Source organism: Protopterus annectens, chromosome 14.part0 (genome assembly GCF_019279795.1).
Source record: "Protopterus annectens isolate FY-2018-M chromosome 14.part0, PAN1.0, whole genome shotgun sequence".
NCBI classification, from domain to species: domain Eukaryota; kingdom Metazoa; phylum Chordata; order Ceratodontiformes; family Protopteridae; genus Protopterus; species Protopterus annectens.
In genome coordinates, this window is record NC_056748.1 from 1,051,465,191 (window position 1) to 1,051,488,722 (window position 23,532).

Below are 23,532 nucleotides of genomic sequence, written 5' to 3' on the forward strand. Positions count from 1 at the left end.
AATCTCTTCAAAGGGAATATCAGGACTGGTAGATTTTTCATCATCTGATTCATAATTCAAAGCAGAGAGAATCTAAGAAGAGTAAGCAAGGGACTCCTCATCCGAATCCAGCTCCTCCTCAGAAGAATCCTGTTCCCTGGGTCTTTTTAGGGTAGTAGAGGACTAGGGGAGGAGGATGGAACAAACTCCCTGAGGAGGTTTTAATGCCTTCAAAGCATTAAACAAGCCCTGAGAGAAGGACTGGCACACACACTGTGGATCCTTAGAAACAGGTGTAATATGCTTAGTTTTTTGCTTTTTCTTCAATCACAAGCCTAAAGCAGATGCCCTATGCTGACAGTCTAAAAAACTCCACCTATACTCTTGTCGCATATCATCTACCCACCTTAAAAAATCTGGAAGGTCTGACCCAGGACAGCATTCAGTGATGATAGCAGGGACAACTTCTCTAACCAATATCTCAGGAACGTCCACAGCGGAGGCTGAACAGCAAAATATTCCAGCCTAGGCTTCTTGGCCTTCTTCAATGACTGCTGTCCCTCAGAGTGGTAAGTTCCCTTCCCTGTGTCCTTCACAAGAAGCTTAAGAAGCTGGTGTTTCAAGCTAAAGCACCAAAAAAGAGAGTCTACTGTGAAGGGTTTTGGGTACAAAGGCCTGACAGAACAGGACGTATGGTTGAGTGAGGCACAAGCAGACATTCTTTCTGGTAGTCTTTATAGTGAATTTGTCTCCCACACTGGCATTTGCCCTTCTGGGATGACATAAAACCCCACCCCACAAGGAACAATAAAATAAAGTAAAAAAAAAAAATCCCCAATGGGGCACTTATCTGCAACAGCTCAGTGAACCAGCAAAGGAACAGGCATTCAGACCAACAATCAAGAGATGGCATTTGGACTGCCAGCAAAGAAGTTGTGAAGATGGTACGTCCAGATGTCACCTTTATCTCCTACGCCAGCCATGCAAGGTGAAGTATAGCATACCTTAAAGCAACCTAAGGTTTTGGTAAACTGGCCGGACATTGGACCACCCTAGACAGATCATCCCTAATGTAGTGAATATTGCAACCGTGAAACGGAAGGACATCTAATGTTATACCAATATATACAAGGGGCACCAATGATAAAATCAATTATTTAGACCCATTTGTTTAGCATCTCTTATAATCTAGTGTCTTACGGCAATATTGGTAAACTCTGATTTGTCTAAACATGCTTTTTTTTTTTCAAAACTGGATCCACATTTACCAACTTGGTTGACTTTTACAACCCAGTTAGCATTGCTTTAGATCATGGACCAGGCAGGAGTATCATCTACACTGATCCCTTTTAAGTATTTGATAATTTTTTATCAATTCGCTACTGACTGTATAATGAAGCACTGCATAAATACATACATCAACTGGGCTGTTACATGGATTTGTAAAAAGAAACAGAGTTAAAATATTAACTCACTTTTTTGACTGGGTTAATGCTTCCACAGGTGTACCCAAGGCTCGGTTTTGGGTCCAATGTTATTTAATATTGTTTTTCACCATCACCCTGCAATTTCTGGTGGATTTCAAAATTTGCAGTTGACATCAAAATAGGGGTTCCTTTATTAGCTAACAAGATAGAAAAAACTTTAATGATTATCTTTATTGTTTTGCTAGTTTAAGAACCAAGACTAAATTGGAATTACACTAACAGATGTGATCACACAAAAAACAGTATGGGTTATAGTTACCTCAAGTTTTAGAATACAAAGATCTTGGTGTTAGAATTAGTAACTGTTTAAACTTTCAAGTATATAATAAATCTGCAAAAGGCAGGGATATGAAAATATCTGAACTAATACTATTTTTCTACTTCTAGTTCTGTTGTTCTAACTAGGCTTTTTGTAGTGTATACATAACCAATGTTAGGATATAATTCACTGTTTGGTATGTACTCAGAGTGACATATCTTTATTGGAGTGTGTGCAAAGAAAATTATTAAAATAAAACATTCATATTTTCAAGGTAAAGAACAGTTAGAACTGACAGAACTATATTACACACATTTATATGGAACATTATGCCTGGCATACAAAGCTATGCATGATGGGGAATTTAAGACTATTGAACATTAACATTATACAGAATTATAATTCTAGAGGTAGGGGTTTTACATATAACACTTCACTTGGGACAAAATATTAGCCATGTTACCTTTAGAAACCAGAAAAATTAACTTACGACAGGATTTTAAGAAATATTAGGCCACCTGGATGAGTAACTTGTTTTCTTCAATTACTAAGGAATCCTTGTTAGGAATGGCCTCTCAGCCAACATGCATACCTTAGACTATGTAAACTGTGTAGCATGGTGGTGGTTCTCATCACAAAGATGTCTCAAAGTGATAATGTACATATTGTGTAAACATCTTGTAAACAGAACTGCTGCTTTAAAATGGTATATTGTTCATAAAGATGTAAACAGAATTGCTAGTTTAAATAGATACCATTATGTATTAGGCAGAGATGACTTCTGTATTCTTTAATACAAATCAGTTATGCAATTAAGTGATGTACAAGAGGACGATCAGCCCTACCTATATTTGGTCCTTGTACACCCTATCTATATCGGTCCTTGTAAGCCCTACCTATATCAGCTCTTAGTATCGATTACAGTAAGAAGAATCACTATGGATTACACATGAGGAAGCCTTAACATTTTTCTCTTTTTTTCAACAAAGAAATCCAGACAGAAGACACTGCAAAAAGTATGTGTCGTAGGTATTAATTTATTCTCCAGAAGGGAATTGCTGGACTTGTATAAGACTGTTTCTATGTTTAGGAGACTCTTTTTATCTTTCTTTTAAAGTCACAAAGACAGACAGAAAATATTCTATTTTTCTCTTTGATTGCTCTTTGTTTCTACTTGAGTAGTTGCCTTCTTCCCCTGTAACTGAAGAAAATTGACTCTTAACATTAAGAGCTGTAATACATACCTTATAGCTTTAGGACACCTTAGGAAACCTTGTAAACTGTAATAGCCCCGCTACGCTCGGGCTCTCTTCGCTCCCCTCTCTGCCCCCAAATTCCCTCCTGCCCCCAGTACCTCTAAATTTATAGTACTATATAGCCACTCCCCCACTTTCTAGATCCTATCTGCTTTCATCTGGGATAATTCCACCCACCCCCATTCTACTACCTACATTTTAATAGCACCTATTAGCTTTCATCTGGCATTCTCCCATCCCCCTTCCAGTACCTTTACCTCACCACTCTATCTTATGGTGTTGCATCACCAGGTAAAAATTCCTTAACTCACTAGCTGAATCGCAGATAATGATATACTCTTCTTTACTACACATCTTATTCACGCCATACCTCCTTACCTTGTATGAAAACCAGTTTCTCACGGGATTTCAGGTCCCAAAAGGCCATACTATCACCCCAGCTGTAAATCCTTCCACCTTCAATCATACTTACAATACCAGATCCTATCCAACATCTTGTTCAGTCTATCAACATCTCAACCCCAGGCACATTAGCTCTAGATCCAAACACTACCACAAACAAACAAATTCCTGAAGTTCATCACTAAGTATAGACTCAACCTAATACTTGGTGGTGATATTCACCCCAACCCTGGCCCACTCACTTCAGATATGCATACCCCCTCTACTTGCAATCTAAACTACAAACCTACAATTAATAGGCCATCTAACTCTCTCCTAGTTTGTCATCTCAATATTAGAAGCATTAATAACAAGGTACATGAATTGCATGCACTTCTGGATGTCCACTCCCCTGAGATTCTCTGTTTATCTGAAACCTGGTTAAAACCTAACACTAAAGTCAATGAAGTGTTACCACCTGGGTACAACATACACAGGCTGGATCGTGCTTCGAGGAAGGGGGGTGGGGTAGCTGTACTCTAAGTCTGAGTTGAATGTCACCATAGATGTAATACAACCACCTCAGATTAATAACTCAGAGATTCTCGCCACCAAATTGCAACTTAATAAAAATAAATGCATTAATATCATCTGTATGTACATTCCCCCAGGTAACAATATATCTACATTTGAAGATATAATGCACTGGCTATCATGTCATTACCCCCAATAAACCCTACTACTTGGAGACTTTAACAGACTGGGTCACCTGTTCCTCAGAATCCCCAACCACCCATATTAACCTGCATTTATTTACACAAATTATATCCACCCCTACTAGGATAGGTAAACCCAACCAAAAAGAAAGTATACTTGACTGGGTACTCATAAGTAGTCACCCCCAACTGTACACCTCTGGTACCCTCCTTAATGGCCTAAGTGATCACCTTCTCACATATGTAATTAAGCACAAAACCATTAATTTCCAACAACCCTTACTCAGAAAGGTTAGAAACAAAAACTTTGACCCTGCCAAATTCCAACAATTACTAAACTCATGTAATTGGTCTATTCTAAAACACCTCCCCTTAGAGGAAGCAGTAGCATACTTTAACAAATTCCTTGAGATCCTTGATTTGCATGCACCTGTTCGTTCAAAGAGAACCAAGGCAAAAACTGTGCCATGGCTTTCTAGAGAGTCTAAACTCAAAATTACCCTTAGAAACAAAGCATGGGCTTTATGGCGTTCTTCTAAAGACCCTCAAGATCCCATTAAATACAGGCAATCCAGGAACGAAACTAAAAAATCAATTTTACAAGACAAAAAACAATACTACTGTAATTTACAGACAGTAAATCAAAATAATCCTCAGAAGTTTTGGGCAGGTTTAAATAATCTACTACATCCTGGACAAACTTCAACCCCAATCCCTGCTGCTACTACGGATAAAACCCCTGAAGATGTTTCTGATAGTATTAACCAATTCTTTACAGAGACAATTCAAGCCCTAGCTAGCCAACTACCTCCTAGCTCCCCTGGTCCTGAAAGTAGCACCCCTAGAAACCTACTCTCGTTCAGCTTCCAACCAGTGGCCACTTCACTTATCCGTACCTTGATCAAAAAATTAAAACCCACTACACTTTCTGCTGATCAACTCCCTGCAGAGTACCTACAAAAATCAGCTGATGCTATTGCTTACCCAGTCTCAATACTAATCAATCGAACCATAGTAGAAGCTAAAATTCCCACCATCTGGAACATCCTATGTAATACCACTTAAAGGAGGCAGCTCTACTGAATTCTCCAATTATAGGCCAACAGCTATACTCTCTCCACTTGCAAAGATTATGGAAAACTGTATTCATAGACAACTCTTGCACCACCTAATCTAGAATCGCCTTATGGCAGACACTCGGCATGGCTTCCGTCCTCATCACAGCACTACTTCAGCCCTCCTAGCCTTTACCAACACCATAAACCATAATCGCAACAACAATTATACATCCTCAGCCCTCTTTTTGGATCTTTCCAAGGCATTCGATATGGTTGATCACCAACTTTTAATCCACACCCTGCAAACATTCTGTCTAGATACTGGAGCCCTCCAATGGTTTCAATCCTACCTGAATGGTCGACAGCAGGCTGTCCTCTGGCAGAACAAACTCTCTAACCTTCTACCCAACACCCTTGGAGTACCACAAGGCTCTATACTAGGGCCCTTGCTGTTCTCCATCTTCATTAACTACCTTTATACTGTCATCCCAAAAGTCAGCTGTATCCAATATGCCGATGACTCTAATCTGATTTTCTCAGCCACATCTCCAGTTGAGTTATGGTCAGCTACCCAGACCACCTTTAATACAATAGAAAACTGGCTTTCTGAACATAGTCTGATCCTAAATCCCAAAAAAACTAAAATGCTGTTATTTTCACCAACACGTAGGTCTACAGCTTTCACCTTTACCATAAAATCAAATGATGGCATAATAATCTCCCCTGACCCATCTACAAAAAAAACTATTAGGTGTCATCATAGACAGTAATCTAAAATTTGACCTACATGTTAACCAAACTATCAAATCAATAAAAAACTAGGGTCACTTTACAGAATAATAGCCTTCCTAACCCCTCCAGCTAAAATTGCCATAGCTCGCTCTCACCTTCTTTCAACCCTTCTGTATGCATCCCCTCTACTCTCGAATTTAAACAAGACTGTCCTTAAACTATCTATTTGCTACAACCACACTGCCAGGTTTGCCACTGGGCTGCCTTTTAGGACACATTATTGCATCAATCTAAATCAGCTTGGGTGGCTTGAACTACCCAGCCTAATCCAGTATAACCAACTGATTATGGCCTATAAAATCCTCTATAATCCGGACAATACTCCTGCACTTAAAAATATTATCACTCCCTATAACAATCCTAGACCGCTTTGATCCTCTAACAAACTACTAATTCAAACTAGCAAAATTAATAACACAGCCGGTGATTCTCTTTGCAAACTCTGTAAGTAGATCCTGGAACTCTCTTCCAGCTATTACCTTACTTTCCACCTTAGGTCTATTTAAAACTAGACTCAAACATTTGTCACTTAACTGGCTATGTCAATGTATCAAGCCTGGCTAACACTCTCTAGAATGTGTAAAACTCTGTTAACCAGTTTACTGTGTAATTTAATTTAATCCTGACTTGTGCTCAGGATTAACTGTAACCTGTGGAACTTGTTTAACTTGCTTACTTATGTAATCTCTGTAAATAGTCTGTATTATGTAATGCTGTATCTGCTTACCCCTGGAGTTTTTCTCCCTGGGCCTCCACTGAAAATGGACATGCATCCAGTCGGACTATTCCGGTCAACAAATGTAAAATAAAAAATTAAAAATAAATTGCTAATTATCTTCTGATTATGTGATACAGCCTTTTGGGCAAAAGTGCTCACTGAATGCTACTTTTGAATAAAAGATCATATTAAGGGATAATTGTGTGATTTTTAAGTACTGAGGTTAATTTCACTTTTTTATATCTTACAGTTTTCCCTTGCTTATCCTTATTTATTTGAAATTTGTTAACTGAGTTGGTCCAGCTGGGCAGGAGCTCGTTTTCAGTGGAGACCCGAGGAGAAAAGCTCCAATTACAAAAACAATTAGGATAACATAGGTAACAAAACATAGAAAGTAACATAACTAAGTATAACTCCAAATATATTAATACAAATATGACTCAAACATATTCAAATTACAGCAAGAGGGTTTTCTCAAAGAAATGAGTATATGAATGTTTTTTTTTATGTACAAAACAAGTTATATACAAATGATCAGACAAGAGATATACAACTGAATCAGATTTCTTGCATAGGCTTTGTAGGAAGGTATAGGTGTTTTCAGGAGTTCAGAGGGAAGGAGCAAATCTGCTAATGGGTTATCGCATCATCCAGACTGCTGACTGGTGGCGCCTGCTTCCTTGCTACCTTACCTGGTAAGGGGAATTTTATTTACCAGTCCATGCAGGTAAGACAGCTTCATTTAATCAGATTAACCACAGTTGGTATATGCCCCTCATATCTCCCCTTTCATACTTCACTATGTTAGTAATTGTACAGTATGCCTAGATCATAATGTTAGCAAAAATGCAAACATTAGGGCTGCATGCTTACCACCACCTTGGGGACCTTTTGTAAATGTGCAGCTGGACTTTGTCCAGATGCCAAAGGTCCATAATTTACAATTTATATTGGTGGTGGTGTTTTGCATGTTTTCTGCATAAGTGGAAGCTTACCCATGTCACAAAGCAGGTTTTGTAACTGTTGTTAAAATACTTTTATTTGAATTTATACCTACATTCGGTGTACCTTGTACTATCAGTAGTGACCAGGGAACACATTTTAACAATTCCCTGATTAGAGAAGGACTGAAAGAAAACACAAATCCTGTATTTCCACTTTTTCTTGTACTGCCATTTTTCTCAAATGCAATTGATGCTTTATAATTTCACATTCATTAAGTTCCATGTTGCTTGTCCTCCTCTTCATCTGAATTTCCCGACTCCAGACTCTGGTTCAATTCTAAGGTACTTCCAATTTTTCTAGACAACTCCTGTGCTTACCTCGATCTCTCAATAACTTTTCCTTTGGAACACTGTAAAAGGTTTCACTGGTAAAGTCCATCTTTGACCTTTATTATCAGAAGAATGAAATTCCAAGACAGTTGGATATAGCAGTTTTAATCTCACACCTGGTTCTCAACATTTCCTGATTGCTGGAATAAATTTGCTTCTCATCTGCCTGATGTACACCCCTTTTGGTATGTACCTCACAAAACATCTACAACTGGTAAGGTTGCAGAAATACCTCACAAAGAGGATTACCAGCCTCAAACAGAAGACCTACGCAGATGGTCTCAAAAAACTCCAGGTTTACTCTGTCGCATATTGCCTACTCAGAGGTGATCTCTGCCTAACATACAAAGCTATGTCAAACCCAGAGCTTGTGGACATGCTCCACTTGAAATCCCAATTCCTCCGAGCTACACGCTCTGTGGACCTAAACCTGGTCACCAAAATAAACAGAACATGCTGGAGGGATAGATTCCTGTCCCAGAGACTTCCTATACTCTGGAACAAACTACCTATCTATATCAAACAAAGCTCTTCATTAGCACTCTTCAAAAAAAATCTTGATGATTGGATGGGAGATAGGAAATTCACCCCGGGGATCACTTCTGTGACTCTGCTTGACAGGGGCACAGGAAAATAATAAATAGCCGGGGTACCGTTTGGCTAGGCTTATACAGGCCCAAGGGCCAATAGCCTAGTACCTACCTATGAAATTATGAATTGTATAAAGGGGACATATCAGGTAGGTTCTAAGCAGAGACATGATTTAGTGTTGAGAAGATGAAGTTGAGTTCCTTTTTGAAGTGTGCGGGCTGTATGATCGAGCGGATATTCACAGTAAGTTTGTTCCAAGTGTGGGCTACAGAGCAGTTATATTGCAGTTTGCCTGTGTTCTTTGGATTATGTACATTCAGAAGTTGTTGGTTAGAGGTGCGGTGGGTTCTAGAAGGGGTATAGGTAGATACAAAAGTAGTGAGAGCTGGACAGGATGAAGGCCTGTATAGAATGGAGTGAATAACTTGAAATTGAGAAAGTAGCAGTAGTTGAGGGAATTCGAACCATTGCAATGAGTTCAGGGCAAGGCAGTGATGGGAGTTGTAGGGGGAGTTAGTAATGAATCTTGCAATTTTATGTTAAGTTTGTTGCAGTTTGTTCATGGCAGTAGCTTGTATATTGGTTAGTATTGGGGCTGCGTAGAGAAGTGTGGGCAGGCGGAAGGACTGTGCTAGGGAGAGTCTAGCATTTGGAGTAAGAAATCTTTTGTTATGATAGAGCAAGCCAAGTTTCTGGTGTATTTTTTTTATTCCTTCCAGTAAGTGCAAGTTAAATTTGAGCTCATCATCTATAATGACGCCCAACAGTTTAGTGTGTGGTTCAGGTTTTATGATTGTGTTGTTAGAGGATGTTATGGTAAATGTAGATTTGAGATTGGAAAAAGAGCGGGGGAGAAAGAGCAGGAGCTTAGTCTTCTTAGGGTTAAGGATAAGCAGACTGTCAGATAGCCATTTCTCTGTGAATAGAAAGGAGTTTTGAGTAAGGTTGAGAAGGTCTGTGATACTACTGGAGATTGAGATGAGTGTAGAGTCGTCTGCATATTGTATAAGAGAAGATTGTCTGCAAGAGGTGAATAGTTCATTTGTAAAGATATTAAATAAGAGGGGACCCAAGATAGAGCCTTGAGGAACACCTTTTGGAACAGATCTAAAGGGAGAGCAGGAGGAGAGCCTTTTTACAGATTGCTGCCTACCTCAGATAGCTGGAGAACCAAGCAAGGGGGGAAAATGACAGACTGAGGTTAGATAATTTAGAAAGTAGCATAGGGTGAGAGACTGTGTCAAAAGCTTTGGAAAGGTCGAGGAAGGATATTAGCTGATCGTTATCAAGGGCATTGGCGATGGTATGAGTGAAAGACAGGAGGGCGGTGGATGTGCTGTGGTGGGGACGGAAACCATGCTGAGTGAGAAGGTTGTGCTGGAGGTGGTTGAGAAGTTGTGAATGTATGCATTTTTCGAGCAACTTGGAGATGGGAGAAAGAATAGCAATGGGACGATAGTTAGATGGATCAGTGGAGTTGCCACCTTTATGCAGTGGGATAGTATAGAAAGATTTCCAGGAACTGTAGCCTCTTGTATAGATCTGTTAATGAGAATGGATATAGAATCTATATTCAACAGCGAGTTTGAGAAATGTAGGAGGTAGGTTATCGGTAGAGGGAGAACATGGTTTAAGCTTAAGAAGGGATTTGATGTAGGAAGTTGACAGATTTAAATGAGAAGAGATTCTGGCTATGAGGGTTGTTGGTAGTAGTGATGGTTTCAGCATTAGTATTTGAGGGTGTAAGGTGGATAGTCTCAATGAAGTGTTTGTTGAGTAGGGTAGCAATTTCAGGAGGAGATTTGTTGGGGTAGGGTGAGGGGCTAGAAGGCTGGTCAGGGTAAAGTATTTTGTTAAGAGTAGTCCACAAGTTGCACGGGTTGGACCTGCTGTCCAGTTGGAGAGTCTTCGTAAGAGGTCTTGTCTTTGGTGACCAATTTCTTAACTAGGTTACATAATAGTCTGTATTTAAGTAGATGGGGAGTATGCCTGGTTTTAAGCCATAACCTCCAAGTGCTATCCCTGGTATGTATTAGTGCTCTAGTATCTTTAGAGAGCCGATGGAGCATGGTTTGATTTAATTCTGATTTTCCTGGAGGGAGCAAGGGAATTAAGGGTATCTAGGAAAATGTTGAATTTATTGACAGCATCATCAAGAGGGATGTGTTTAAGGATGAACCAATCGATACTGGATAGCATGGAATTAAACTGGGTGTTATTGAAGTTAGAGAGCTTACGACAATCTCTAAATAGGTGTGGTTTTGTGTGTCTGGGAGGTGTGTCTACAGATAGAGGTGGGGAGGCGATCACTTAAGGAGTCAGGTAGGGTGCATGGGCTGTGGTACAGGTGAGGAGAGTTGGTGAGTATCCAGTCAATGGTGGAACTGGAAGATAAGTCTTTATTGAAATGGGTGGGGATGTAGTTGATGGAAACCATGTAAGTTGATGCTGGATTGTGGTGAGTCAGTAGTACGTTTGGACCAGTCTATATTGACATCGCCAAGAATGAGAGTTTCACAGTCTAACTTGTGACTAAACCAGGATAGGATATTTTCGAGGGTGGGTATATAATTCCCAAGAGGAATGTAGATAGAAGTGACAGCAAATTTCTTGTGTGGGTTGAGATGGCAGTTTAGGATGACAAGTTCAGCAGGATAGAAATTGGGGATGGGGATAGTGATGAGACAGGTTTAGGCTGTCTGAGTATGACTACACCGCCATAGGGGATAGATGTTGAAACCTGGTGGCAGTACCGCCACCTTTTTTAGGGGAAGAGGAAATTGTTCTTCTTTCAATCTTAAGTGTTTGATATATTGGGCTTTCATCTTTTGTGGTTTGAATTTTCAGTGCTTCAATCACTTAGTGAACCATATGTTATACGTTTGGGTCCTCACCTCTGTGGATAATGCCTTGACTACAACCCAGTTGACACCAGTTTGAAAAGCACCTTGGGTGCAGGAAACTATAGCAGTTGAGTGTCCAACATCAGTTTGCCCATCCTTCCTGAGAGGAAGGAGAGATGGTTCCATTCAGCCGATGACTCCCACATAAGCCTGTATTGGCAGGCACAACAGCCACAACCACGGACGTGAGCTTCTCATTTCCAAGCTGATAATGATAGCCCTCATTAGCACACGGGGGGGGGGGGGGGGCATGCACATGCATGTGTAGAAGACCATTACACAGGTGCTCACATCAGCCACCAAAGAAAGGAAGGATTTGGGCCTCTTATAGGAATACTCTCACTGCTGGGATGCCAGTGAGGATACAAACCATCTCTTCGGCTGCCTGCATGATAGCCTTCAAGTCAGCTCTTCCCCCTGCACTGCAGACTCTCCAGTGGTGGACAATGACTGCACTCAAGGCTTGCAGGAGGCCCAATGGTCAGTGGTCAAAGAGGAGAAACAAAGGTTACAAAAAAGAATAAAAAAACGGTAAAAATGTCACACAGATCTACCAAAAAAAGCTCAAAACAAACAGAAAAGCTACATATAAACCACTTCACTGTAATACGGTAAATCTCCTTTAAAGAATGGATATATGTAAATGATCCATTAAGGACATTCAAGTGTTTCAATTCTAAGACTTCTGTATACCCCTTGATTTTTGCTTTTTAAAGAACTTAATGGTGCTCAACTAAATGCTACAAACAAATGCAATCTGAGGGTCATGCTGCTCAATGCTAGAAGTCTAAATCTCAAAATGCACTCGCTCGAAGCACTCCTTAAAATGGAGATCATCAACATTTGTGCTGTAACAGAGGCCTGGTTCAAGGCAGCAGAAAGCACCCCCTGCACTACTAGGCTATAACTCATTCCACACCTTTCGGCCTCAGAACTTGGATCGAAGCTCCAAAGGCAGTGGTGTTTCCATATTCATAAAGGAAGCACACACCTCTAGACTGGTAGCCCAACATAACACATCAGAGATACTTCAGGTGCAGCTAACAATGGGTAAGACAGCAATTCAGGTCGTAGCCTACTACAGGTCCCCCAACCATGTCCCCAACACTCACTCTCCACATTCTTAAGCACCCTGGAGAATATTAGGGTCCAACCTAACACTATCATATTGGGCGACTTCAACTACTATGGAATGGCTAATGAAAACTACTCATGTACCTATACACTTGCCCAACGTTTCCTGGACTTCATGAATTCCAATGCCCTGGACCAGCTCGTTCTTACCCCCACTAGAGGTAGCAACATCCTTGACCTGGTCATTACTAACATGGGCGACCGTTGCTCTACATCAATAGTCAACTCCTCCCTGGTTAGATCCAACCACAAACTAATCACCTTGGAAATCCACATCACACCCCGACCCTCCACAAAAATAACCACCATGAAAAACTTCTCCAAAGCTAACTTTGGGCTCCTAAAAACAGAGGTGGCTAACTTCCTGGCACCCATGCTAATGGAGAACAGTTATGACTTCCAAATCATATTCCAATGCACTGTACAGACACATACACAAATGCATGGATTTCACCATACCCAATAGAACCAAGACGCTCTCCTCCAAAAAAAGGAAGCCAATCTGGTGGTCCCCTGCCATAAACAAACTCTACAACAGAAGGAGGAAACTGATGCGGAATAAGGTAAAGTCCCAAGACTAGAGAAACTCCCGTATCAGCCTCAACAAAAATTTGAGATCCCTCATTAAATCCTCTAAAGCTAGCTATGAAAACAGAATTGTAGCAGATAGTAAAGACAGCCACAAAGCCTTTTATAGTTATGTAAAGAATCTCCATGGCAATACCCAGATTTGCTTTGAGCTACTGCACAATGATACCTCCTATATTGAGCCAACAGATACTGCCAATATACTGGGCGACAGATTCAGTACCAACTTTCCCCTCTCCGTACCCCAAAGAACCAATCACAATACCAGTAGATTGCCAACCATCCAATATTACTGCTGCATAAGTTAAAAAAGCACTGTCCAAGGCCAAGAATACAGCTTCTATGGGACCTGACAATATCCCTGGCTGTGTTCTACATGAACTACAGAGTGAACTGGCACCTCACCTGTGTACCCTGTTCAATTACAGCCTCACCTAAGGCTTTGTCCCTACCGAACGGTGCACTGCTACAGTCATCTCTCTCCACAAAGGAGGAGTGACTACAGACCCTGGGAATTATCACCCCATTAGCCTGACGAGTCTGATATGCAAAGCTATAAAATGCATCATCATGGACCTAATAAACAAGGATATAGGGAATCTCCAAACTCTGGATCCCACAACGTTTGGTTTTGTGAAGGGTAGATCATGCCTGCTCAACTTGGTCGACTTCTTTGAGTCAATCACCAGAGCTGTGGATGAAGTCAAGGTGGTTCATCCAGCCTACCTTGATCTGGCCAAGGCCTTTGATAGCATTCCCACTTAGGAATCATAAAAAACTCACTAAGCTAGGCATTAACCCCTACATCACTAGGTGGGTTGCAAACTAGCTCACAGATAGAACCCACAGTGTGAAAGTAGCCGACTCCAAGTCAGACTGCCGACCAGTCACAAGTCTAGTCCCACAGGGTTCGGTCCTGGGTCCTCTCCTGTTTGATATCTACTTCTCTGAAGTCCAGGCCAACATGAAGGGACTTTGGATGACAAAGTACGCAGACTATTGCAAGTTAGAAGTTATTATTAACTCCCCACGTGACGTTGACATCCTACAGAAAGGCCTCAGAGAACAACTGGTGTCAGAACCATGGCCTTAAGCTCAATGCCAAAAAATGTGCAATCATACCCTTTGGGAAAAACCTGGTTCCCATGAATTATCACATCAATGGTGTCCACTGAACATAGAAGGCTTTACAAGAGATCTGGGAACACAGGTTGACAGCAAACCTCTCTTATGAACACCACATTGCCACTGTGGTCAGAAAGTCCTATGTGGCACATCTCATTACTAAGTGTTTTGCATCCAGGAAGAAAGAAGTCAGTGTCTCCCTCTACCCTCCCTCATTAGGCCAATAGAGTACAATGCCCCATTTGGCATGTACCTCACTAGACACCTGCAACAACTGGAGAGGCTGCAAAAGTACCACACAAAGAGGATCCTAGGCCTTAAACACTTGCTCTATGTGGACAGACTCAAAAAACTCCAACTATTCTCTGTCTCATATCGCCTACTTACAAAGCCATGTCTGACCCAGCTCTGTTAGAAATACTATATCTAAAGAAATCCCAACCCCTCCACACCACACGCTCCAGAGACCTCAACCTCATTACTGTAATCAACTGGAGGCACAGGTTCATAACCCAGAGACTGCCCATGCTATGGAATATACTTTCCATACATGTCAAACAGAGCACAGAGCACCTCACTGGCCCTCTTCAACAAAAGTCTTGATGAGTGGATGGGAAATACAAAATTCACCCTGGGGATCACTCCAGTGGCTCTACTCGATAGAGGGACTGGTAACTAAGGTCGGGTGGCACAATGTCAGGGTTACCCAATGGGCTAGGCTTGTAAAGGCACCAGGGCCATTAGATTAGTACACACCTATGAACCTATTAGGCCTTTATAACAGAAGTCCACCAGCTGTAGATATGATGCATCACCCACCTCATGGGCTTGTCAGTACAGCACAAGTGGTTAGTTTGACCATTCCCTGAGAAATCTCAGTTTACAAAAAAACTTAACTTGATCTCTCTCACACACACACACACTTGTGTGCAAACATTTCAATTTACATGCACGTGCAATTTGTTTTAAAAAGCAAACCATACTTCGTTTTCACTGGAGGCATCATGAAGGATGGACATGAACTTGGCTATGTGTCCTAGAAAACAAGCAATTATTCAGCACTCAGCCATCTCCAATACTGCTCCAAAGCACAAATAACTCAGTGACTTTCCTTGGAAGGCAAGCAGTTGTTTGGATACTAATTCTCTGTTCCCCAAGTCTGGTTTCTAGAGATAGAGTATGTTACCTAGACAGCAATCCTATATGCTGGCTGGTCACAGACTACTTTCTTCATAGTGACGTCTTTAAGTACAAGTAGACATTCAAGAAACAGACCATTACACAGACTGACCAGATGTTGGAATATCAGGCAAGCAATCACAGGGACCATGACAGGGACAGACATATAGGCACTTAAAAGTTCTTGCCACCCTTTAAGATGAGTACTTAATAGTTAGTTAGCAGTATGAAGGCAGTATGCCACTTGCCTGAATTCTTACGTTCTGTAACAGCTCCTCTTCTAATATACATTTAGCCAGTTCAACTGCAGCGGGAGAATAATCAATTCCAGTAAGGTTGCTAAATCCAGCCTTAGCCTACACAATTAGAAAAAGAAACATTTGCTTTAAAATGCAGTATGCATAAAACAGCAGTCATTACATTTTCTATTTACCTGGATCTGGCAGTCAGGAAAGTCTGTGCCAAGTGTCATACATTCATCATGAAAAAAATATCACGTGACTGTAACCAGCACCTTCAGCTTGTTCAACACTCAAGACTCTGCATCATAAAAAGCCCTTCTGCTTAGTTACATGTACTGTCTAAGCTGTACAACTGCGGCATGTGGCATATAGTCACCAATTTGACTCATCTGCCCACTCGGTGTAAAAGAAGCATGTGGTTGCCTACCTTTTGCAGCAGAAATTAACTTCTTCTTGGCTACTTTTATCTACAATGCACTGCACTTTAGTACCAACACTGAAGAAAACTCACTATGCATATACCAGTATGCACAAAGCTTCCACAATGGTGGAAAGCACTGGTGCAGCTCAGAGGTGATCCCAATACCACATCTTCAGGGATGTAGCACACTCTAGGAGGAATCCTACACAACACTTTATGCATATAGTGTAAAAACAGAATTTGCTGTAAACTCCAAAAATAAAACATCAAGAGAAAAAAAAAGCATGTCCAAAAGTTTACAACTCCCGGGGAAATATGACCCTTTTTTGGACTTCAGCAATATTTGGTGATTCACTATTTTGTCACACACCCCAGAAAATCTATTAAATATATGAATGTCCTTTAAAGGAAATATAAATAAATCACAAAGTGGATGGGAATGGGTTGGGGATGCAATTTTCAAAGCTGTGGGTAAGAAAGAAAAAAAACAAAAAAAAAAAGGAGTTGGCCAAAGTGGTTAGGACACAACTACACAGATTAGCCATCCTAGTTGGCCAAAAGTGGTTAGGACACAACTGCACAGATTAGCCATCATAGTGTCCTAGATAGACAACAAAGATACAAGCAGAAGGGCAGCAAACAAGCTAATGGCAGTACTGGCATAAGCAGAAGAGCAGGGAGATGGATGGACTGTCTCCTAAAGTGTTCAAGAATAAAAAAGAAGGAAAAGTAGTAAGACAAAAAAGTCCCATTACAGAAGCAACCTTAAAGCATACTGATGGAGCGAGTCTGGTACATACTGAGAAGGAAGGAGTGAGACAGTTGTATACTGACAGGGAGAGAAGGAAGGAGCGAGACAGGTACATACTGACAGGGAGAGAAGGAAGGAGCGAGACAGGTACATACTGACAGGGAGAGAAGGCAGGAGCGAGACAGGTACATACCGACAGGGAGAGAAGGAAGGGAGGCGTGAAACAGGTATATACAGACAGGGAGAGAAGATGAGAGGAGATGAGATAAGGTAAGATTCCTTTACTGTCAATGCACAAGTACAAAGAAATACAATGAACATGAATAATAAGAATACGATACTATAATGCAGTGCAATGCAACAATTAAGTTACTGCACTTGGTATGTTGCACATGCGGTGGTGGTGCTGCGGTAGCGTTGTCGCCTCACAGTAAGACGCTGTCCAGTTTGACTCTCAGCTAGAGTGTCTTCTGCATGGAGACGTGCGTGAATGGGCATACCTTCGTTGAAGGTTGTGCGTCAGGGCTGGTAACTCGGCATGTAAAAATCAACTACCAATCATTAGCAGACCGGAGTTCCACTGTGGCGAACCCTAACCGGGAAAAGCTGAAAGACACAAACAAACTTGGTATATTGCACATGAAAGGAATAAAGTAAGGTGCACAGGAATAGAAACGTATACCTTGTAGTGCAAATGACTATTATCTGTACTCAACGAGTATTTAGTATTGTTCAATTCATGTACAGCTCTGGGATAGAAACTGTTCTTAAGTTTGTTTGTCAGAGATAAAATGGACCTGAACTGTCTGGCAGAAGGCAGCAGGTCAAATTGGTGATGCCCAGGGTGGGAAGGGTCTTTCAAGATGCAGTTTACCCTGCTGAGACAGAGAGAGCTGAAGAGTTCCTCCACACAGGGCAATGAGCAGCCAATGATTTTCTGGGCAGACTTAATGATCCTTTGAAGGGCCTTCCTGTTTGCCGTCGAGATGTTGGCATACCAGGTGGAAATGCAGTAGGTCAACATATTTTCAACAAAACAGCAGTAAAAAGACAATTCGCTTCTCCTTTAGGTTGTCTTTCCCTTGGAGCCTCAGGAAATGAAGTCTCTGCTGTTCCTTCTTACCTGCCTCTCTGTGGTATTTATGGCCCATGAGACATCTTCTGCCACATGTACAACCTAGAAGCTTGAAGGCAGGAACCCTTTTCACAGAGTCTCCATTGACCTATATTGGTTTGTGACCTGTACTGTGCCTTTGGAAAACTATTACATGTTCTTTTGTTTTGGTAGTGTTCCGGGAAAGGTTGTTCTGAATACACCATGTAGCCAGTCTTTGAACTTCATCTCTATATGTTGTCTTGTCCCAGCCTCCTGAAATAAGTCCAACCACTGTGGTGTCATCCGCAAATTTAATGATGGTATTAGTTGAATGAGAGGGGACACAGTTGGGTGTAAAGAGTAGACATAAGGGGGCTCAGCACACACCCTTGTGGGACACCAGTGTTTAGCCTGAGAATGGAGGAGAGGTATGGTCCTGGTCTGAGGATGGTTAGTCAAAAGGTCTTTAATCCAACAGCACGTAGATTATGAAAGTCCTAGGCCAACGAGTTTAGTGACCAGTCTATCTGGTATAACTTTTAGTTATGTACTCACCATAACTTCAGATGTTTGGGATCCATCTCGCCTACATTCTGACTGATGGGTTCGGAGCCGATCCCTCGGCTCCGACTCGGCACGCTTATGCCAAAGAGCGAAGTCTCATTGGCTGAGCTTACTATATCCCAGGATGCACCACTACCAGTCCCCCAGATCTAGTTTGTCCGCATACATGCACACATGCACGCACTGCTTATATAACATCGTCAGATGAAACAAGATAAAACAGTAGAACTCAAAACCGTTCAATCTCTTCTGATCTCCAAGGCAGGGGGAAGGAGGGTGGGTATTAGGAATGTAGGCGAGATGGATCCCAAACATCTGAAGTTATGGTGAGTACATAACTAAAAGATGTTATGTGATCCTATCTCGCCTACATTCTGACTGATGGGACAGCGTCCCTAGCACCTGAATCCTGGGTGGCTCACTAGAAAACACTCCTGAGTACCGTGGAACCAAATGATGCTCGCCCTTTAGATGCCACATCCAATTTATAGTGGGAAATGAAAGTGTGCGGGTTGGACCAAGTAGCCGCAGCACAAATCTCAGAAATAGCGAGCTTGGAATGAAATGCAATAGAGGGTAGCCATAGCTCTAGTAGAGTGAGCTTTGACAGATGTAAGTTGCTTATTTGAAGAGGAGTAAGCCTGAGTTATGCAATCTCTAATCCATTTGGCAATAGTCGCTTTAGTGATGGTTTTACCCAGTTTATTATCTGAAAAGGACACAAACAATTGGTCTGTTTTTCGAATCTGTTGAGTCCTGTCTAGATAGAAGCGCAATTGCCTGTGAACATCCAACTTATGCAAGGTGTATTCCGCTTTGTTTGAAAATTTTGGAAAGAAAACTGGTAGTTCTAGAGATTGTTGGAGACAGAGATTAGAACAAACTTTTGGAACAAAGGATGGGTTAGGCCTAAGTGATACTCTATCCTTGTGAAAAATCAAGTACGGTGGTTTGATAGATAGGGCTTGAAGTTCTGAAACTCTTCTTGCAGAGGTAATTGCAATTAAGAAGGCAGTTTTCCAAGACAGATATTTCAACTCACATGTAGCAGCCGGTTCAAAAGGAGGAGATGTTAAGGCACTAAGTACCAAATCAAGATCCCACGGAGGCGCAGGATGAAAAACTGGGGGTCTTAAAAGCACAGCACCTTTCATGAAAGTTTTACATAATCTGCTACTCATCAACGGTGGGTCTATGGATTCGTGAAATTTGGAGATAGCTGCTAGTTGGACCTTAATAGTAGAGACTGAAGATCCTTGATTAAACAAGGATGTTAAAATTTCAAGACCTCTGGTATCGGGGCAGTAATAGGGTCTAAGCCTCTGAGTTGAGCCCAGATAGCAAACCTCTTCCACTTACTGTGATACAATTTCTTAGTGGTGGGTTTGTGAGCTGAAGATAAAATGTGAATAACTTCAGGGTCCAAGGTGTGATTTCTGACTAAAGTCGGAAGTGGAGGAGCCAAGCTGCTAACTTCAAAGTGTGAAGGGACTGGTGCTGTTGTCCCGACTGATGAATCAGAAGGTCCGGAGTTAGATCCAAAAACCAAGGACCGTCCAGAGCATATTTCTGTAGGTAGGGGAACCATACCTGACGAGGCCAGTACGGAGCAATTAGAATCATTGTGGACCCCAATTGGGAAGCTTTCTGGATGACTTTGGGAAGGAGTGGAACCGGAGAGAAAGCGTAAAGCAGTCCTGTTGGCCAAGGTTGGACTAGAGCATCCGTAGCTGCTTCCCCTTGACGCGGGGTCAAGGAAAGAACCTCTTGCACTTGTGTTTTGTGGTGTTGCAAACAGGTCGCAGCACGGAGTCCCCATCTTTGAAAATCTGAGCTGCTACAGCTTCGTTCAGGGACCACTCGTGAGGAGAAAGAATAGTCCTGCTCAGTCTGTCTGCCAATACATTGGATTTTCCTGGAATGTGGGTCGCTGCCAGGAAGCGGTTGGTAGCCACTGCCCATTCCCACACCCTCATGGCCTCTCTGCAAAGGGGGTAAGATCTGGTCCCTCCTTGTTTGTTTAGATACCAGACCACCGACATGTTGTCTGTGTGGATAGCGATACTGCCTTGAGGGAGAAAGTTGTGGAGGGCTTGTAGGGACAGAAGTACAGCCCTCATTTCCAACACATTGATATGGAGAAAGGTTTCGTTTGGAAGCCAAGATCCCTGAACTGACCTGCCCAGACAATGCCCCCCCCCCCCGTCTGGGAGGCATCCGTCGTTAAAGTGGCTACCGGAGGGAATAACAAAGGTCTTCCCTGATTCAGATTGGATGGCAGAAGCCACCAGCGGAGGTCCCGTTTGCACGTTTCTGTAATCAGTATGTGATGATTGAGGGGGAGATCCTGAAAGGACCATTGTGTCGATAACAGCCACTGAAGAATCCTCATGTGCAATCTTGCCAGAGGAACTAGGAGAACCGTGGCAGACATTGAACCTAAAAGTTGCAGGACCAACCTGGCTGGGGCTTTGGATCTTAGAAGCAGGGCTCTGACTTGACCTTGTAATGTTTGTATCCTTTCGGTAGGAAGGAAAATTTGCATCAATTTTGAGTCTATCTCTGCTCCTATGAATCTTATGCTCTGAGAAGGCAGCAAGACAGACTTTGACCAGTTGAATGTAATTCCCAGGGAAGCACCCAGGGAGATGGTGGCTTGTAGGTTCTTTAGTAGTAGATGCCTGGTGGTGGCAGTCAGGAGCCAGTCGTCCAGATAGGGAAACACTTGGAATCCGAGACTCCTCAGGTGAGCAGTCACTACTGCCAAACACTTGGTGAACACCCTGGGGGCTGTGGTGAGACCAAAGGGCAGAGCACAAAATTGGAAATGACCGTCTCCCAGGCTGAAGCGCAGATACCTCCTGGATGCCTGATGTATCGGTATGTGATAATAGGCGTCCTTGAGATCTATGGAGCACATCCAAACATCTTTCTCCAACAATGGGAGAATGGATTGTAAAGTGACCATTCGAATTTGGACTTCATGACGGACTGGTTTAGTTTGCTGAGATCCAAAATGGGTCTCAGGTCCCCTGTCTTTTTTGGCACTAAAAAGAACCTTGAGTAGTTTCCGGATCCGATCTGGTCTGTGGGGACCGGTTGGATGACTCCTTTTTCTAGCAGCTTTGAAGCTTCTACGGCTGCAATTTCCCTTTGACTGGGTGGTGGGTCCGGGATTTTTTTGGACGGTGGGGGTGAGTGTGTGAAGGGAATGGTGTAACCTCCGGCAAGAATCCGAAGCACCCATCTGTCCTGAGTAATAGACTCCCAGGCTTTTAGGTGCTTGGCAAAACAGCACCCGACTGGCTCTGGAGCAGCACAGCCGGGCAATCCCTCATGAAGTGTGGGAGGCTGAAGAGCCACGAAAGGACTCGCGGTCTCCAGTGTTGCGGGGGCCTCTGCCGCCTCTGGGACAGCGTCTCCCAGAATAATTTCCCCATCCTCTGCCTCTGGAAGGGGAATCTTCCTGCTGTTGGGGAAAGAATTTCTGTGATTTGCGGAACCACATCTTCCCTCCTCTTTTAGCCTTGGGATAAGGCCGAAAGGGAGTGGAATAACGTGCTCCTACGGCAGATAAAGTCTTTCCCTCCTGCTCACAGCGGGTAAGAGTGTCTTTTACCTTGGGTCCAAACAAAGAGGACCCATCAAAGGGAGCGTCGGCAAAGGAAGACTTGAAGGCCTCCGCGAAATGACACAAACGGAGCCAGGCCTGTCTCCGTAGAGCCACGCCTGTGCCTGCCGCTCTGCCCACCCCTTCGGCCGCATATGAAATGAGCCTCATGGACGAGTTAGAAATCGAGGTAAGGATAGACAACTGAGAGCTAACCGACTGGGCTAGCTGCTCAGGTAGGTTACCTGAGAGGGAGTCCGAGAGCTCCTTGACCAGATCCCTCTGTAGTCTGGTGAAATGTGCCAAATAATTCAGGGACCTCAGAGTAAAGGCCGCTGAAGTCAGGGTGCGCTTCCCGTACCGGTCCATGCTCCTAGACTCCTTATTAGGAGGATGGACGGACGTTGAAGCCTCTGCCACATCCTGCTGGGTAGCAGATGCCACCACCATGGCATCTACAGCCACGCCTTTCGTCAAGAACTCCTTCTCGGGTGGGGCAGACAAAAATTTGTTAGGGCGAGAAGGCACTGGTTCCACAGTATCTGGATGTTCCCACGCCCTCCGACAAACCAAATCCAAGAGCTCATCGAAGGGCGGAGACACCCAGGAGGCGGAGGGCTGAGCCCCGAAGGCCTTGAGAAACACTGACTCATCAACGGAGGGGGGTTTGGAATTCCAGCCGCCTCGCTGCTTAAGGATTTCTAGAATGTCTGCAAATGAGACATCATCTGAGGACGACTTTGGGGACCCCTCCGCATCATCAAGATCAGTGTCCGATGTAAGACTCTGGGGAGTCCACGTGCTTCCTCTTGCACGATCTCTTCTTTGGGGGCTCTTCTGAAGACAACTCCGAAGAACCCTCAGGAGGAGGGGAACCCCCAGTGGGGGTAACCTCAGGCCCCGGGGCTCCGCTGCCTAGAGACAGGGGAACTGCCAAAGACCCAGTCTCCATGCCCAGGGAAGGTGCCGGTAAAGCCGTAGAGATGGCCGAAGAAGACTTGGCCAAGGCACTCCTCATAGCTCCGAAAGCCGGACCCCCAGAATCCTGGGAATGTCCGGTCCCCGGAGCCATGATAGCAGACGGAAGTCCCGCGGCCGAAGCACCAAGAGGGAGGCTCAGAACCGACAGCATCGGTCCCGAAACGTCACCCCCGGGTCCGGCCGAAGAAGTCAGTGTGCTAAACTCGGACCCGAAGGCCAGGGTTGGAGTAAGGGTCGGAGCCGACCCTAGGATCTCCACTGGCTCCATCAGCACCTGCTCCGACGGAGCCGAAGCGGTCGGAGGAGGAATGGCAATGGAGTGGGCTATCGGCTCCGAAGCCAATTGGGTTGGAGCCGAAACAAATTT

The 23,532-nt window shown here is 43.2% G+C and overlaps 1 protein-coding gene across 2 annotated transcripts in view; it reads right to left on the reverse strand.

Annotated features, from left to right (window-relative positions):
• EEF1AKMT2 (EEF1A lysine methyltransferase 2) overlaps positions 1-23,532 on the reverse strand; it is a 431,633-nt gene that overhangs the window by 76,414 nt on the left and 331,687 nt on the right. For both annotated transcript variants that reach the window (XM_044056865.1, XM_044056867.1), the window contains exon 4: positions 15,749-15,856. In XM_044056865.1, the coding sequence (XP_043912800.1) occupies positions 15,749-15,856 (108 nt within the window). The remainder of the gene's footprint in view (positions 1-15,748; positions 15,857-23,532) is intronic.